We start from the raw sequence: 18,011 nt of genomic DNA, 5'->3' as shown, positions 1-18,011 counted from the left end.
TTTAAATACATTTTTGCACAGAAGGAGGCTTGTGGATTTTATCCCCCATCACTTACACTATAAGTGTATTAGGAAGGGATCTTCTAATGGTCAATATTTACAGGAGGAATGATTACCACAAGGAAAACCTGTTTCAGTGCTAATGTGGGCACCTGAATCTATCCTTTAAAGTTTCAGTATTGAACTTATTTTAAGGATTTTTAGAGACCTGAAAAGGTGAAATTATTCAGTATTTCACAGGATTTATCAGATTTATCCCTAGCCCTCATGGTATGTGGATAGGGAACCACTGAACCTCCATTTTCTTATTTTAAAATCATACCAGGAAATATCTCATCCACTACCAAACTTAATAGAAAGTAAGTATTTGTTTCTGCTCAACATGTGGATTACAAACCCTTAGTGGCAGTTGTTTGAGTAGATTTCCACTGATGATGCAGTTGACACCAGATGCCTTATTTTTGGCTGTCTGTCAGATAAAAACTTATTATTCCTGCAGGGAATGATTGCAGCTTGTTGCGCCTCTTCTCCATGGTGTCTGTCTTTGGTTTTAGATCCACTCACTAATCCAAAGAGTAATTATCTTGATTACAAACATCAAGGCAATCTATAAACTGTGCACACTAATCTGTACCTCTGTAGAAACCTCAAGATGTTCTTTGTATTGATTTGACAATTTTCAGATTCCTTCATTGCATCTATCTGTGACACAAGTTGTTTTCTATCTGCTGCTGTCCTGTATCAAAGGTTCAACTTATAGACTTTCCATCCAGACTATCCCATACATGCAGATGCAAAGTTGGGACAGAGTCATTGTTTTAAGCCAGAGGCACGTTTCAGTCTTGGATATGAAATCCTAAGTCAAGACCAAAAGGTCCTAAACAGGTCATTGTCCACCTTTCACTAACTTAAATGCCATTTGAAACTGTTAAATTCTAAAGATTGTTAGATTTTACTATTTAAAAGCACAATAATCAGAGCTATCTTGGCATGTTGTTACTGTGACACATTTGTAATATCTGAGCTAAATGTTTTGCATGTTCCCATTTGCCACACTCACACATTCAACATGTATTTTTTATCTTTGGGGTTGGGGAGAATATAAAGTCTTTCCAAGACAAACGCCTGAAGCCCAAATTAAGTGGTGAATCATCAGTTGAGATGTTTTTTAAGTTTGTCAAGTCAAATATACGCTTCTCCCCGTGTGCGTGTATAGTGGTGTTTATCCAGTAAACTGTATTTTTTTCGGTTGTTTTTCAGTTTGTTCTTTTTATTTGCACATTCACACAATCAAATAACAATGTTTTCCTTGAAGCAAAACCTGAAACACATTAGCCTAAACATCCACTCACTGAGCTCTATAGAACAGGGGCTGTATTCACAAAGCTGCTAAGAATAAGACCATTGATCGAGGATTACTTTTCAAGTCACACAGTCACATGTAAATGGTAGATTGACTGAAGTGGTAAAATGCTCTTTCGCTACTCTTGGTAACATTACATTCAATTTATGAATACAGACCAAGAACTATAGAGTTAAATTTTTACACTATATTTCACACTTTTAATTTATGGTTGAACACATAAGCCTATACAAACACCCCCCACACACAAACACACACTCACACACAGCCACAAACAAACACACTCTCTCTGTTGTGGACTTTGATACCATCAATACTTCAGATCCAGGGTCCTTACTTTGATACAAGACTGTTTACATGGATCCATATTGCATTCAATAATAACTGGTCACATCCGCCACAGATTTACTCTGACTTTGGTTTCACATTCAATATGTTTGTTTACGTATGATATAGCTTATGAGTCTATAAAAGCACTTGTCACTGGGAGTCAAGACACATCTTTGACTCTGAGATACACACAGTGTATGAGATGATGGTAGATTCAGAAACAGAGAGCTGCAGGGCTACAAGGCGGAATGTTTGCAAACTACATTACCAGTCATTAAATGTGCTGCTTCTACGAGCACAGTGACAGTGAGGGGTCAGATCAGACTCTGGATGCATGGGTATTGCCATCGTTCTCCTCACTGAACCTCCTTTTTGATCTATTGATGTTTTATATTCTATGAAGTGTCTGTTTCCCCTGCTTTTCCTATCTGTTTGACCCCTGTGGGGCTAACCTGAGCTGGTCTGTGTTCCCCTAAGATGGCAGCGATCAGAGCCTCTGGTACGGTGACGCTGCCACCTGGAGACACGGGGCTTCGGGGACTGAGTGGGCTGATGGTGGGAGACGCAATAGCGTCAGGGGAGACCAGTCGCTCCTTCTTAGCGGCAGAGCAGGGTGAGCGACTACGTGTCTGGGCATCTTTGGAGCGGGGGCAGAGGCTGAGGCCCTGCAGGGACGGGAGGGGTTTGGATGAAAGAGCTGGAACAGCAGGGCTGCGGCTACGGCGAGTGCTATGGTGGTGTTTGCTGGTTTTAGGGCTCGGGCTGCGGGAGTCTGGAGCCAGCAGAACCAAGGTGCTGTCATCCTCAGAGCTTAAGTCTGAGCTGTCGGAGCGCCGCGCGGTGGGGCTGTGGACTGGAATCGTGATCTATTGAGGATGAGAACTAAATGAGCGAAGGTGCTGAAAGGTTACACTATACATGTATGGTCACATACAGTCACTATGTGCACTTTTGCACATAAGTACTGGAAGTCCAAGAAGAAAGTTTTAGTCCACACACTTATGGCCATGTACACACTACCGGTCAAAAGTTTTAGACCACCTCTATTTTTCCAGTTTTTATTAAAATTTACATAGTTTAATGTCTCAGTGTAGAAAGAGATCATGGAAGCCTTTTATTTAACAAAAGTTAAATAGTAAACTCCTCCAAGTAGCCACCATTTGCAGATATAATAGCCGAACACACTCTTGGTGTTCTTTCTACAATGGAAATCAAATGTTGTTCCCAACACTGTTGCAGAAGTTCCCACAAATGTGTCACACACTCTGTCCAGTTCATCCCAAACCAGCTCGATGACAGTGCTGGCCGTTCCATGACTTGAAGACTACTGCCTTGTTCTTTTCTTCTAAGGTAGTTCTGACAGCCGGGAGGTATGTTTTGGATCATTATCTTGCTGTAGGATGAACCCATGACTAGACGTAGACCAGAGGGTGTTGCACGGCTCTGCAAAATGCTGTGGTAGCCCTTTTGGTCCAGGGGGCCGGTCATTCAAAAAGAGCCCTGGACCATCAGGCTTCCTCCTCCATGCCTTCATACAGACACCTGTAGGAACTGTTTGCATCAACTTTCAAGGCTTAATTTACATCCATCGCTAAACTTTTTTTTTTATTATTTCTAGCAGTTTACCTCTTACCTTTGTACCATTTAAGGTTATTCACTGGACTTCTGACCGGTAGTGTACTGTATATACAGTGCTGCTTGAAAGTTTGTGAACCCTTTAGAATTTTCTGTATTTCTGCATAAATATGACCTAAACGTGATCAGATATTTACACAAGTCCTAAAACTAGACAAGGTGAACCCAATTAAACAAATGAGACAAAAAAAACATTTTTTTCATCTTTTTCATTTATTCATTGAGGAAAATTATCCAATCTTACACATTTGTGGGTGGCAAAAGTATGTGAACCCTTGCTTTCAATAACTGGTGTGACCCCCTTTCCCAGCAATAACTTCAACCAAACGTTTCCAGTAACTGTTTATCAGCCCTGCACATCAGCTTGGAGGAATTTTAGCCCATTTGCCCTTCTTTGCATGAACTACATGCTTCAGGTCCTTCCACAGCATTTCTTTAGGATTAAGGTCAGGACTTTGACTCAGCCATTCCAAAACATTATCTGTCTTCTGCTTTAACCATTCTTTGGTAGAACGACTTGTTGTTTAGTGTCGTTGTATGACCCACTTTCTGTTGAGCTTCAGTTCACAGACAGATACCTTGACATTTTCTTGTAGAATTTGCTGGTATAACTCAGAACTCATAGCTCCTTCAATGATTGCAAGCTGTCCTGGTTCAGATGCAGCAAAGCAGCCCAAACCATGATACTACCACCACCTTGTTTCACAGATGGGATAAGGTTCTTATGCTGGAATGCAGTGTTTGCTTATCGCCAAACAGAACGCTTCTCATTCAAGCCAAAAAGTTCGATTTTGGTCTCATCCATCCACAGAACATTGTTCCAATCACCTTCTGGCTTATCCACGTGGTCTTGATCGAACCGTGGACGGCAGCAATGTTCTGTTTGGAGAGAAGTGGCTTTTTTCCTTGCAACTCTGCCATGCATACTATTGATGTTCAATGTTCTCCTGATGATGGACTCATTGACATCGACTGTAGCCACTGCAAGAGAGACCTTTAGTTTCCTAGACGTTACCCTGGGGTCCGTTGTGGCCTCCTGGATTATTTCACGCCTGCTCTTAATGTGATTTCTGTTGTCCGACCACTCCTGGGAGGGCAACAATAGTGTTGGATGTCTTCAATTTGCATTTGATCTGCCTGACAGCCGACTGGTGGAGTCCAAACTCTTCAGAAATGGTCTTGTAACCCTTTCCAGCCGAGTGAGCATCAACAACTCTTCTTCTAAGTTCCTCAGAAATCTCCTTTGTTTGAGCCATGAAACACTTCAACAAACCTATGCTGTGAAGCTCAGAGTTTGACGGTGAAGACCCAGATTTCTCTTCTTTTAATAAGGCAGGGCCTCCCAGACTCACACTTGATTGCCATCCCATTGATTGGAACACCCAACTCTAATTTCCCCTTCAAATGAATTGATAATCTTAGGGGTTCACATACTTTTGCCATGCACAAATATGTAACATTGGATCATTTCCTCAATAAATAAATGAACAAGTGTAAAGTTTTTGTCTCATTTGTTTAACTGATGTCTCTTTATCTAGTTTTAGGACTTGAGTGGAAATCTGATCATGTCTTAGGTCATATTTATGCAGAAATAGAGCAAATTCTAAAGGGTTCACAAACTTTCAAGCAGCACTGTACGTACATCCTTCATAAATATACCATAAGAAGCAGTGAGATAAATACTTTTCCTCTGAATCTTGTTACCTGAATGGGTGCTGACAGTCCAACAATGCTGTTCATATTATTACTGTAGTAACCCAGGATGTATTCACAATCATCTCTTGGCAAATCCTCCTCTGAAAATGTCACCTGGTGGAGGGAGAAACAGAAAGAAATTAACCCTGAGTTCAGTTGTGGCACAAAATAAATGCGTGAGTTTGAGTTTCTGGCACACCTGTGTCACATGCTCTCCCTTGGCCCACACGTATGCCTGGTAATCTTTGTGATGTCTAAATCCAACCTGTGCAGAAACAAAGACATTATGGCCATAAACAAATTTATCTCAAGCTCATTGAGAGAATTTAATTAAAACTCTGCTCTTTACCTTGTATATCGCGACCCAGTCCCATGAGCTGCGCTGATAAGTTGATGCCACGGTGAACCTGACTGTGGCATCAGAGACTTTACACCACTCCTTGTTTACCTGCAGCTCCACCAGTGGCATATCCACCTTGAATGGGAACTAGAAAAAAGAACGCAAGGCATAGAAGGAGAAATAAAACATAAGCAAGCATAAACAAACACAACGAGAGATGCCATTAGGAGATTTGGTTGCAGCATATTTGAGAAAATGTGTAAAATATCGTCTCACATGCAGTGTAAACAGAGCAGAAACAGGCTTGTGGTCACTGATGGTGTAGCCCATGTGACTTCGGTACGTGTGCTGCGTCACTTTAGTTGCCCCACCCAACCACGAAGTGAGACCCCGCTGCAGTGCTGCATTGTGGGTAGGAACTGGGGAGCCAGTGCGACGGAGGCGCCAGAGGATGCGATCTGTCCAGGCTGGCTTCCTCTTCTTAGCACTGACAGAAAAGAAGCGAAAAGGGACAGATGGTCATCGTTTTGCTTTATAGACAAATAAAATCTGCTGATTGTCATGGAGACACCTGAACGAACCTGGTGTCGTACGTGTGAGTGCCCACATCAAACTTATAAGTAGGTGGGAATTTTAGTGGTCCCTCCATGAAGCCTTCCAGGATGGACTCTGTGTTTTTAGCCATGTTGAGCTGCAGAGTAAAAAAATGATGGAAAAAAAAACAGAAGAGGAAGTCATTCAACCTGACAGACTGTTGATGTTCCATTTGTGCTACAACGCCCTCTGTTGGTGTGGTCGGTGATCAAAAGACAAACAGGTGGTGTAAATCTTTCCAGAAATATCCATCTGTCTCTGTGAATGGGTAAACGTTTTAAAATGCTGAAGGTGACTCACCTGATCTCGCTCCCACAGCAGAGGCAGCTTACTGCTGTCGATGGCACATTTCACCACATGGATGTCATAGTCTTCAATGCGGAAATTTAAATCCCCAAACCAAAACACGACACTGGGGACAGAAAAAAACAGGCCCTTCATGTACATGAAGAAGCAAGTAGAAATCCAAATAAATAAACTCATGATGTTTGAATTTAAAAAAAGGAAGGATATTATTTCAAAGAGGCAATTGCAAAGGCACTATTGAAATATCAATTTACTTAAGTGCAAGATTCTGAGATAAATGTAGCATTTTGTTGGTCAAATACAGTGTTACTTGTCACACATGAAAGGTTAAATAATAAGGCTTTAAGATCATGTCATATGGCCTCCTAAGATGCACCTGAAGCAGATGTTGCAATTTCAATCTTAAACCTTAAATCTGTTCATGAATTAATTTGTGCATTTGTGTCATTAAACCATTGATTCTGACAACCGAATGATGGTGTGCACCTTTTTATGGGTGTAATATGTACAGGTAATAATATATAAGAATCATGCCACCCACTCATGGTCCAGTACACCAGTGGCCGTCCCTCCTTCAAACTGCTGGTGTTGCAGGATACTCTCAAAGTCCTCCATCCGCTGCTCCAGGTTCCTCATGTGAGCTGGCAGGTGACAGTTGAGGAAGCACACCGGGTGGCCAAATATTGTCATCCTCGCGCTGACACCGCCTTTGTTCCCCTTTGAGTGATGGAAAAGGGCAAAAGGAGGACACAGGCAGAAATTGAATCCTTATGCTTAACATCTTTAAAATAAAATTAAAACAAAACCCTGGCATGTATCAGCTGCATCTGTGCTCTGGGACAAGGTCGGGATGGTTTTTTTTCTGCCACTGAGTCACAGAACCAGAAAACCAGACGGCCTGCTGCTGCACTGACCTCAAAGAGAAGGAGACTGCACCAGCAGCAGCCAGGGGTGATGCTGACATCAACACGCATGGGACGGTCACACACTGACATACACACCCACGCATGCACGCGCTTTGCTGGCAGGAAGCCATCCCCTCTTCCCTTCCCCCCTCATCCCAACAAACCCACTGGCACAAACCCACCACTAATTTTGTAATAAATCTCAGACAGCAGCTCTCTTCGATGCGTAGCACGTACCCAATATCCCCCAAGTCCTGTGCGTGTACTCTCTCTCTGCACACCTCTGAGAAATGGAAGATGGCAGAATTTAGAGAAAACCAGCAGCAGCACTCCCTGCATTCGCTGGGACGCCACCTAAACGAATAGGATAGATGAAAATATCAGTTAAATTTACAAAATACCTTAATTAGTGAATGTCTTATATGAGCGGCAACAGATTGAACTCCTTACTGACCAAAACATATCCAAAGGGACTGAGTGTGTCCATGCAAAGCTCGGTCCACTGGTCTGAGAAAAGAACATCCTTCAGCCGCTTGTTTATCATGGAATTTACTTCCTGGAGTCTGAAGAAAGTAGAGAACTATCATTAACAAGCAAAGAGGAAACGGTAATAGAAGGACAGTGATAGGTAACAGGAGGGGACGGATCAAACTGAACACAGATGACTGAGAGAGTGAGTGGGCACTCACGGCTGTCTCTCTGTCACTGCTGAGCCTGGTGGGAATATTTGCTTACCCGATGATAAACATGTCAACACTCCCATCTGAAACATTTGGTCCGAACAGAGAAGTGATGTCATCTGGCGGGACAGCTGAGCCCACGTTCCATGTGACGATGTACACCCTTTCAGAGGATAGTGACAGTGGAAATGCCGCATTAGGTTTAAGCACTATATACTGTAAGGCAAAAGAGAACATAATCTGTGCTGTAATCCTCAGAGAAATAGCTTTCGTCGGTGTTTCCGTATATAGAAAATAAGATAAGCACAATTAAGTACCTCTTTGTACCTTGATGATGACTAAGTATTCTGTGTGTGTGTGTGTGTGTGAATACATAGGAGAGAGAAAAAGAGAGAGATGGAGCTAACTGTCCTATCAGCCAGACTATTTCATTACAGAAACACGTCATCGGGGCCACAACTAATTATCCTTTAATCTGTTGATCACTTTCTCAATTAATCAATTAATAGTTTTGTCTATGTCAGAAAGTAGTGAAAACTGTCCCTCAAAATTTCCCAAAATCCATGTTGATGTCAGTTCAAATGTCTTATTGTTCGACTGACAGTCCAAAATACAAAGATATTCAGTTTACTCTCACATTAGACAAAGAAAAACAGCAAATATTCACATTTGAGAAGCTGCAACAAGCAAATACTTGTCATTTGTGCTTGAAAAATTAATATAAAGAAAGTGGCCAATTAATTTTCTGCAGTCTCAGCTTCACAACTCATTACATCTGGATTGCTGATTTCTGCCATTAAAAGAAAACTGTTCTATTAATAGATACACAGATACGAAGATAGATTTCCAGATCCTGAGGGTAAATTTGCAGGGTCAAATGATGAATTTAATGTACCATGAAGGTCTTTTTGAATGTTTTAGCACAATAACTACAAATCCAAACCATATTGTAGGTTTTTAAATTGATTTCCTTCATTCCAGACAGCCATTTGTTTCCATTCATTTCAAAAGAGAATGAAAATCAACTTACAACAACCTGAAATTAGGTTGAGATAATCCATCACAAGGAAAAGTCACCTTCATTCACTTGTTTTTGTCTTTTGTCTTGTTCTGTTATTATTGCATGTTAATGCAGTTCTGAACACAAGACAACTTTCCCTGTTGGTGAACGGCAACATTTTAATGTCAGAAATGACAAAAACTTTTCAAAATGTTCTTGTTTGCTTATTTTTTGTTTACAGGATCTAATTTCCAGAACACTTTTCAACAGCAAATTCTTCATTTCTAATGTTGGACTATTGTTTAACAGCCCTCCAAGTCCAATTTTAAAACAGAAACTGCTCCCATTTGTATTACGTGGTGACAAGGCCAAAATCCTGTCAATAAAATGCAATAAATGTAAAATATAGAGGAAATAAATGTAAAACATAGAGGAAATAAATGTAAAATATAGAGGAAAACACAATCAGTGAATTATATTTTCCATTCAAGTTGATTTTCATACGATGCTGAAATGAATGGAAATCGATTGTGGCCTAAAAGGAAGTTTCTGGGATAAAACATCCAAAAATCACCAGAATGATCCTTGATATAAAATCTGGATCAGGAAACATGTCTTTGACAGTAGGACGTTCAGAGGTTGCTCCCATCTGAAGACCTTCAGGCATATTTTATCCCTCATATAAACACTGTTCCACAAATTTAAACCAAGTAGCCTTTGTTTATGAGTGAGGAACAAAACAAAAGTATGCCTCTGGGAAGTCTGCCAGCAGAATGTGGCTGTGTCACTCTGTCAGGATCATAAAGCTCTTAGTGAAATTTGAAGCTTTGATTCATGTGACATGGTCTGGCATACGTCAGTTTGCTTACAGTAACTGACTGCAAGACGGCTTCTGCAAACTGAATTTAGACAAAACAGGGAACGATATTCATAATTATTTAAAGCCATGTTTGAAACGGCACAGCCTAAGTCATCTAAAAATGTTTTACCTGAAGTCATTGTTATCTCCACTTGTCTTTTCAGACTGCACTTGGCTCTGTGTGGTGCTCACAGGTGAGGGGCTCCTCTGTGGCTGAGGACTGAAGCTGGGTTTGGGGCTAAGGCTGGCATTGGGGCTCAGGTAAGGCTGAGGGCTGTGGGGACGTTGAGGACTGTGAAGAGGGAAGGAGGACTGCGTTGGGGAGTGCGGCAGGACGTTGGGACTCTGAGGTCCTGGGATGCAAACTGGAATCAAATCTATTTCCTTGGAGGGTTCTAATGAGATTCGGGTCGGCTTTGGAGCAGGTTTAGTTCCAAGAGCAGTCGGTCTGGGCCGACTTATACTAGCCAGTGTTGCTGGAGTGGATCCAGACTTTGCATGGCCTGACTGCATTTGATCTGTCACTTTCATAGGTGCAACCGCAGCCTGAACTGGGCTCAGTCCAGACTGTTTCTTGTGCACCTCTGATGGGCTGATGGGAGGCGGTTTCTGGATTGCGAGCTGTGGAGGTAAGACTGGACCATTGAATGCACAGGGTCTGTGTTGCACTTTGGGACCACAAGGGTCTGTGCTGATTTGTTTCTGCTGCACGTGATCCATCAACCTGCAACAGACAATATGTGAATAATTATAACACAACCTGATTCTTTTAAGTGTTTGAGAGAAAAGACATTATGAGATTTAGTGTAGCTTACATAAAAGAGCATAAAAATGAAACAAGTGGCTTTTGTGTTCTTTGCCCTTCACAATGTCGTGAACCTGTCTTCACTTGAGGTCACAAAATCTCTAAATTAACCAGCGTGTCCTTGATGTTCAGGTGAAAGAGTACAAAGGATTTGCCTGCACTGAGCAGAAGCTGAGAAAATGCATCAAATTATACTGAGCACCTGTCCACATGACGGTCCCCAAGCGTCACTGATGATGATGTTACCATGAGTTGGCAATTGGGCTGAGGAACTAACTTTGGACCTCTGTCCTGGATTACATCGCTGTTGCCTAGCAACGTTAATTAGCCCCTGACCCTTTTAAAAATCAAAAGACAGAATTGTTGGTAGTTGTTACGGAATAGGATCGCAATTTAAGTGCTTTCCTTTCTCCTTTTCCTACATACCCACCAGGGAAACTATGTACCATGAGCTCAGACAGACAGATACATGAGATGGGACACACAGCTGCAGATAATGGAGCACATCAGACAATGTCAACAGATACTATAGGTCCAAAGGTAGAGGATGCCTGAAAAGACAGGACAAGGGCCTCCCACCATTTTGTTTATCTGCCCTTCCACACAGACATTATACACCTCTTTCAATTATTCATGATATGCAAATTGGGATCTGTAACAGAGAATTTCATGTGACCACAGTAGTAACCCTGTAAAAAAAACAGCCCTAAGTGATGGTGACCAGACATGTTTGCATTAAAAAAAATCACTTTAAAAGTAAAGTCCATGATCCCGCAGGTCTGATGAATGATAGCTCCATTATCTACAAATAAAGAGGTCCACGGAGCATAATTTTACATGCAAAATCAACAGAAACACGTAGCTGCGGCGCACAGACCTCGTGAAAACATCTGTCTTACCTTTCATGCGTTTTCTCTTGTTTGTTTGTTTGTTTATTTAATTTCCAAGGTGAACCGCAAAGGTGATCTCACAAATCCACAGAGAGGAAAAGCATCAGTCACCTTTCTTGTCACGCACGTCAATCAACGCTAAATACAGGCGAGAGTAAAATCGATGTATGGTCCAGAGAGAGAGAGAGAGAGAGACAGACAGCCTGCAGGAGGGATGAGACCCCGTCGGTAACCGGGGGACAGCGAACGTCTCCGTCACGGTGCAGACCGCGCAGCAGCCGGGCTGTCAGGACAGGAGGCGGTCACGCTTGATGTGTCCGGACTCTTGCATGCTGATGTTTGTAGGACAATATAGCGGGACAGCTGATTATACCTCATCCTACTTGATATCAGTGTCTATATGGCAGCGCAGTTGGCCGGAGCAGCTGTGCACTTCTTCGGCCAGCATCCCGCCGCATGTACCTCCTGCACACCGACCCATCACGCACACTCACAGTGCACCTCTCTCTCTCTCTCTCTCTCTCTCTCTCTCTCTCTCTCTCTCTATTTTTCTCTCTGTCTCTCTGTGTCTCTATGCACTCTGGGTAAAACATATGAGCACCTGGGGGCGGGCAGGAAAGGCACAACAAAATATCAGTTGCCAAAGTGCAGCCAGACAGAAATAACTGAGCATCTGTACTAAGAGTGACGCACTGACATTAGTGCGTCACTGATAGGGAGAATTGATCAGCATGCCAATAATTAAATTTCAGTCTGGCAAAAGCTACCCTATGTGCTCAGGCTGTGACATCTTTCTAACAGCTGCAGGAGGCTGTGCACTCCAACAATTTAATGCAGTCGATAATAAAGTGATCCAGCAATTAATACTGTCTCTGTGATTTACATTAGGTCAGAGCTCAAAACATGATTATATTGAGTAGAACTAGTGAATTAGTTATAGCTAGTTGGTGAATAAGTGAAGCTTAACATGGTAGGGAAAAAGTGATGTGTTTAATGTTTTAACTGAATCATAAAATAGAATAAATTCATGTTAGAGAACATTATTATATTCTGTTAAGTTAGAGTAAAGCTTAATAACAGACTTAAACAGGTGTTAATGTGTTCGACAGTGGTTCATTGGCTTTGCACTTCAATGCCACTGAAATTCTATCTGTACAGTTGTATTGTTCTGCTCTGCTTGTGTACTTACCCATAATGGCATTGTATTCTTATTTTATTTATTTATTTCCCTGTTCTATTTTAAACTCTGACACTATTTCCCTTTGTATTCTGATGCAGCTGCTGCTGCAACATCTGAATTTCCCCCCAGGGGTTTTTAGTTATGATGTTGTGATAAAATTAATCAATTTAAATTTTCAACTGAACAGCAACAGTCTGAAGCCTAATAAGCTTCCTGAGACTTGTGTGTGTTGTGCTCTTTATATTGTTCTGATCCCTGATATACAGGGACTGGGACAAAATTTCAGGCACATCGTATAATATATTGCAGTGAGGTGCTACAAAAAAACATTTTACAGCCTCAAAATGACCTTATTATTTACTGCAGGGCTGTTTGTAGTCCTACCAAACATTCACTATAGCCTGGACTCTGCCTTTGAGCCAGCTTTGTGATTATGATAATAATAGCTGCAGTATGCAACCTCTGTGAGATACACATTAGGTACATAAATCATTCTGCACATAAAGGGTGCATTGTGTCAATAAACCGATTAGAAAAGCTAATGCAATTAATTTAAGGAAATCTATATATCCCACATTCACACAGCATAAAAGTAAACCATGAAATAAGTGCTGCACAAATAGCTGACACTGTAACCTCTGTTGTCCTTTCCTGACTAAATAATGGATTATTCATTCATGCCTTGACACAAAATGATTGTACTATTTCTATTAACTGTCAGTTAAAGCTGTTATTTGCCAAGAATTACTTGAAGAAACTGCATTTATAAGATACATGATATTTATTAAATGTGTCTTTAACACTTACACACTCAGGCCAGCAGCAACAGCATCATCATAAAATACGTTCCCAGATTCTCTTTGGCTCTGACTGGGATTAATGCAGATGTGTAATCTCAGTGGAATGTACTGATCCTAAGCTCCAGCTGTCCACTGAGAGCACGTAGAAAGTCGCTGCTAACGCACAAACCAATGCAAACGCTACATATTAGGCACTGTGGATTTATACATTCAAATAATGCATCAGCTGGAAACAACAAATACTTAATCGTTTACTTCATGGTAAGTCAAGCATCATAGACAATGAAAAAAAGTGTATAATATTATCTATCAGACCTCAGCTTGTGCTAATGTGTGTATTATTTGCAAAAATTGAAATCACATCCAATCATGAAAGCTAGAGTCGGCCTTCTCAAGGGTCTATGCTCGCTTCTTGGTTTTGACCAAGCCCTTTTCCACCAGGCAGCGGTAGAACTCCTGGATGTAAGTGTACACACACTTCCAGTCAGGCTCTTTCATCCGGACTAAATCGTCTGCATCCAGCAGAGGGGGGCAGCCTGCCAGCCTCCTGCAGAAAGAGACAGAGAATGTGTCACTGAAAAATGATAGCAGACAATGACACAGAAAATATGCCGTCAGAGGTGTAATGTCACTTTGTTCTCAACTGCAGGGCACTGCTGGAGCTGGAGCTTGCACTAGACAAGACACATCTGTGCCTTCATATATGGAATGAGAGCTTACTCTGCAGTGCTGAAAGCCAGCTGGAAGTTTTCCCTGGGCGCATAAGGATTGAGGATGGAGTACTCGAACGCATCAGGGAAGAAACGGTGCACCAAGGCGCAGAAGGCTATGCCATCTCTCCAACTGGAGGAGAAGTTCTGGATGTCTACGCCCTGTCAGAAAGGAATCAGTTGAGAAGAAATAGTGGCAGCCATGGAGACATAAGGGCCAGAGCTATGTATAGCTCCATAGAGCAATAATTCACAGACAAAGTGAGCCAGGGCATATTTACCTCATATGGCTCTGTTTTGGCCCTGCACCAGTCCAGAAGCATTTGTTTGACATTTTTAACATTGGGTGCTGTAGAGGAAGGAGATGTCGGGGGTGTGGCTCCAGCTGAGCCAGCCTTGCTGAGGAGAAGGAACAAAGATACACACCGGATGTGCAGAAAATATGCTATGTACAAGACAAGTTTTTCTTTTCTTTTTTGGTGGGTGAGATAACAAAACATACAAGAGACTTTACTTTGCAGCATTTGGTCTCCGGTTAGATGTTAAGACACACACTTCAGTAGAGGCACCACATGAATAAGTCCTAGCTGAATGAATCTTTATAAAGTTAGGATTTACCATATAAATATGTAAACAAATATGTAAAGTTTGGTGGCTGTGGCTTCAATGTAAGTTTCAAAAATGGTGTTGCATGCAAGGCCAACATTATGTTAATAAAATCATTAATTAATTAATTTGCAAAAAGAAGCTAATTTGCTCATTTTGTGGGCACGTTTGTGATTAAATGATTTTTTAAATCCTGTTTAGTATAGTTTATGAACCAGAACATGCTAAAAAGATCACTTCTTAAAATTGACCGTACAAAATTTTCACAATCTCTGCCACTCTCTCTGAAGTGTGACTCACCTGCCCACTGTCATGTTGAAGGGAGTGGAGGCTGATGGAGACGGCAGGCCTGACGGCTCTAACAAGATGCAGAAAATCAAAATAATATCAAGAACCTTAAGGAGTAGAAATTAAATATGAAGTGCTATGTCAGAGAGCATCTTTATAAATCAGGCTTACTGTTTTTTGGTGGCTGCTGGTTCATGGACGCTCTTCCTATGCTAACACTTGTTCCTCCTTTGCTCAGACCCTGCTGTTTCAAGTCCTGCTGCCTGGACCCTCGCTCTTGCTCCCGTTTATCTGATGAGGGACGGTGTAGAAGTTTGAGAATGAGCAGAGCATCAAAGGAAGAATGTCACTTTATTGGACGGTTATATCCCGCATGAGTGCAACTCCACTTTTACCTCTCTTTTTCTTGAGCAGGTCCCTTAACGCAGCACGAATCATTCGCCTCTGTTCAAAATCTACTGTACTGTCCAGCTAAAATGATAAAACACAGGTTAAAAATAGAGACAAATCAAAGTAACTGCAAAGCTCTCCATAGCCTTAAAGGTATATTTTATTTAATACTTTATGATACGTCTTCACATAAACTCACATGTGTAGCACATCTAAAACCAAATACCAAGTTAGCGCATTACTCACAGCTGAGAACAAGTCCCATGCATATGTAAACAAGGCAAGTGAAGCCAAATGACATCACCCTAACTTTTCAAAAATAAGACATGAGAAATCTTCAGGCCAGCAAACACAAGAGGCTGATTCATATTTAACATTCAGCAAGATCTGCAAGAAACCTTAAACCAAAAAACGGAAAACTTTGCACAGTGTCAAGTTTTTAACGCACTTCCTGCTCTTAAAAATCCTTTTGCACAATATTAGATGATGAGATTTTGTCCAGATTTCCCATACACAACAGTTGCATGACAAATATTTACTAACCATCTTGTTGAGAACCTCTTCATCCTCAATAGCAGCCAATTCTTCACTGGTAAACGAGCCAGAGGGAATGTTGGGCACTGCTGGTCCACCGTCAGGTTTTGACTCCATGTCTGAGGAGTGAATCTGGTTAAATCATGTGGAAAAACAGCCCAAGATACACATTTCTTGAGTGTATTTCATAGGACAAGGACTGAAAGACAATAAGTATGCATAAAGACACACTTGTAAGTCGCCTGAAAAGACTTGAACTTGGACTTAATAATCCAAAGTTTAACATTCACACATGATTGAAAATATCTGAATTATTTAGACAGACCAAACAGCACAAACAATATTTGTTTACACAAAAAATGTGCAAAAGTCTCAAACAGAGCATAAAGACCACATCTGTTGTACCTTCAGCCTGTGAAGTCATTCAAATATAAACAGTTATGCGAGTTTAAACAGACATAAACTATTACCCCGTGCAAAGAAATGTGTTTGTCTTATTGCAGTACCCCTCATTATAACTCAGCAACATGGCTGAGTGCAGCACAGAAGGGGCAAGAACACGTACAAATATAGTAATGTAGTGGAATGAGACCATTACTGAGAGAATCTGATAACAGTATGTGCTCTGACACAGGGCAAAGGGGGTTAAGTAAAGCCCTAATGGCTCAAGATAAATTAAATAAAATGTGGAAAAAATAGAAATTCAAATGAGGGATTGGTGGCTGTTGAGATGTAGTGTCACTCACCTGTTTTTAGGATCAAACTGGTGTGTCTGGTGGCAGTCTTGGGGCTTCTTGGGAGTGTTCAGTGCTCCCTTCCCCTCTCCTCAGTCCTGCTTCAAACTTGTGTGGAGAATGTGGCAGCTCAGCCCTGATATCACACCTCACACCGCAGCGCTTCATAAGGATGTATGTTTGGAGAGTGAGTGGAGGTTGCTTACATGAACCACCCAAGATGGGAAGGAGGAGGAGGAGGAGGAGGAGGAGAAGGAGGAGGAAGAAGAGGAGGAGGAGGAGGAGGAGGAGAAGGAGGAGGAGGAGGAGGAGGAGGAGAAGGAGGGAGAAACAAACATATCAGGTCCTGGTCCATCAGTCTCTGTCGCCTTCAGTGGAGTCTCGCCGCCTCTTGTCACTGGATCCAGGATGATGTCATGTGAAAATTTGTGGGCCAATCTCGCAGCCAAATTCGGTTTTCGGGCGCAGTTTTCACTTGATCACATTTTATTTACTGAGTGCTGCTTGTTCGGTAGGGAGAACAAAGGGTTAACAAGGACAAAAAAGTGAGGAGCACTGCCATATTCAGGCAAAAAAGGCTGACCAGTAGCACCCTGTTTATAGAAGTGGAACAGTTTCTATGAGGGAGAACAGACAGACATACATGCAAACACATACAAACACACACATCTGGAAGGAAACAACATTAGCAAACTACTCTTCAACTTCAACAGTGATCATTAAGTGTTTAAAAAGTTAGATCAGATATACTGAAGGAGCTAAGAAATCAGGAGACAGATAAATTGCTCCACCAAGTGGTGAAAACTTACAAGTGCTTCAAATTAACCACACGCATGATAACATGCTATCACTCAGTAGGCCTTTTCCACAGCAGACAATATGATTTGTCATATTAAGAAAAGCATACAGGTGTCACTAATGACATAAATGAGGGATCTGTTATATTCTATTGTTCCAGTGAGTCATGACAATGAACCTGAGTGACCCTGAAACTGAAGCAGCTAAAGTGAATTCAGTCATTAATTTTATTATTAACACCTGAGCTTATTAACGCAGGACTTTCTACTGTGACGTTTAAATGTCTGTGGTGAATAAGGTTGGTCCTCGTTTCTGGAGAGGCATCTAGTGTGGAAATGATTAGTCGAATGACAGAAAAATAATCAGCAACAATTCTAATAATTGATTATTAAAGACATTTATTAAGCAAAAATGTTGAACATTCACAGGTTCCAGCTCTCAGATGTGAGGATTTGCTTGTTGTGTTATATCATTTCAAATGTAATATTATTGAGTTTTCTGCTGTAGATGTCACCTTTAGCTCTGTGAACTTTGGCTGCATTTTTTTCTGTTTTCAAACATTTAATAGA

The 18,011-nt window shown here is 41.4% G+C and overlaps 2 protein-coding genes across 4 annotated transcripts; both read right to left on the bottom strand.

The window, feature by feature from the left end:
- Positions 1–1,249: 1,249 nt before the first annotated feature.
- On the bottom strand, positions 1,250–12,199 carry LOC137171045 (phosphatidylinositol 4,5-bisphosphate 5-phosphatase A). 2 transcript variants are annotated; one of them, XM_067574771.1, is made up of 13 exons: positions 11,412–12,196; positions 9,838–10,431; positions 7,904–8,011; positions 7,623–7,731; positions 7,406–7,522; positions 6,805–6,980; positions 6,258–6,369; positions 5,945–6,054; positions 5,640–5,850; positions 5,373–5,510; positions 5,223–5,288; positions 5,033–5,137; positions 1,250–2,559 (listed from the first exon to the last, which is right to left on the bottom strand). In XM_067574771.1, exons 2-13 carry the CDS (start codon positions 10,425–10,427, stop codon positions 2,089–2,091), a joined length of 2,313 nt encoding a protein of 770 aa, XP_067430872.1. In that variant the 5' UTR covers positions 10,428–10,431; positions 11,412–12,196; the 3' UTR covers positions 1,250–2,088. The 2 variants fall into 2 exon arrangements, with proteins under 2 accessions (XP_067430872.1, XP_067430873.1); XM_067574772.1 differs by lacking the exon at positions 1,250–2,559 and adding an exon at positions 2,567–3,235 and having other exon boundaries at positions 11,412–12,199.
- Positions 12,200–12,372: 173 nt separating this feature from the next.
- On the bottom strand, positions 12,373–17,001 carry smtna (smoothelin a). Of its 2 annotated transcripts, none has more exons than XM_067574798.1 (8): positions 16,657–17,001; positions 15,920–16,042; positions 15,382–15,457; positions 15,158–15,277; positions 14,999–15,056; positions 14,374–14,491; positions 14,103–14,254; positions 12,373–13,929 (listed from the first exon to the last, which is right to left on the bottom strand). In XM_067574798.1, the coding sequence occupies exons 2-8, from the start codon at positions 16,025–16,027 to the stop codon at positions 13,782–13,784; spliced, it is 780 nt and encodes a 259-aa protein (XP_067430899.1). In that variant the 5' UTR covers positions 16,028–16,042; positions 16,657–17,001; the 3' UTR covers positions 12,373–13,781. The 2 variants fall into 2 exon arrangements, with proteins under 2 accessions (XP_067430899.1, XP_067430898.1); XM_067574797.1 differs by having other exon boundaries at positions 15,920–16,029; positions 16,657–17,000.
- Between the last annotated feature and the right edge of the window lie 1,010 nt (positions 17,002–18,011).

The sequence above is a fragment of the Thunnus thynnus genome, chromosome 19 (assembly GCF_963924715.1).
Source record: "Thunnus thynnus chromosome 19, fThuThy2.1, whole genome shotgun sequence".
Classification (NCBI taxonomy): Eukaryota; Metazoa; Chordata; class Actinopteri; order Scombriformes; family Scombridae; genus Thunnus; species Thunnus thynnus.
The sequence above is the reverse complement of the archived record's forward strand: the minus strand, read 5'-3'. Positions and strand labels throughout refer to the sequence as shown.

Bases quoted from the DNA above. Each gene is read 5' to 3' on its own strand.
- LOC137171045 (XM_067574771.1), bottom strand. From the start codon at position 10,427: ATGGATCACGTGCAGCAGAAACAAATCAGCACAGACCCTTGTGGTCCC. The intron at 7,732-7,903 runs GTAAGCAAATAT...TACTTTCTTCAG, and splicing joins GTTGACATGTTTATCATCGG to ACTCCAGGAAGTAAATTCCA. The intron at 6,370-6,804 runs GTGGGTGGCATG...TTCTGTCCCCAG, and splicing joins ACTGGTGTACTGGACCATGA to TGTCGTGTTTTGGTTTGGGG.
- smtna (XM_067574798.1), bottom strand. From the start codon at position 16,027: ATGGAGTCAAAACCTGACGGTGGACCAGCAGTGCCCAACATTCCCTCT. The intron at 15,278-15,381 runs GTAAAAGTGGAG...GTCCCTCATCAG, and splicing joins CCTGCTCAAGAAAAAGAGAG to ATAAACGGGAGCAAGAGCGA. The intron at 14,492-14,998 runs GTGAGTCACACT...CCTTCTCCTCAG, and splicing joins TTCAACATGACAGTGGGCAG to CAAGGCTGGCTCAGCTGGAG.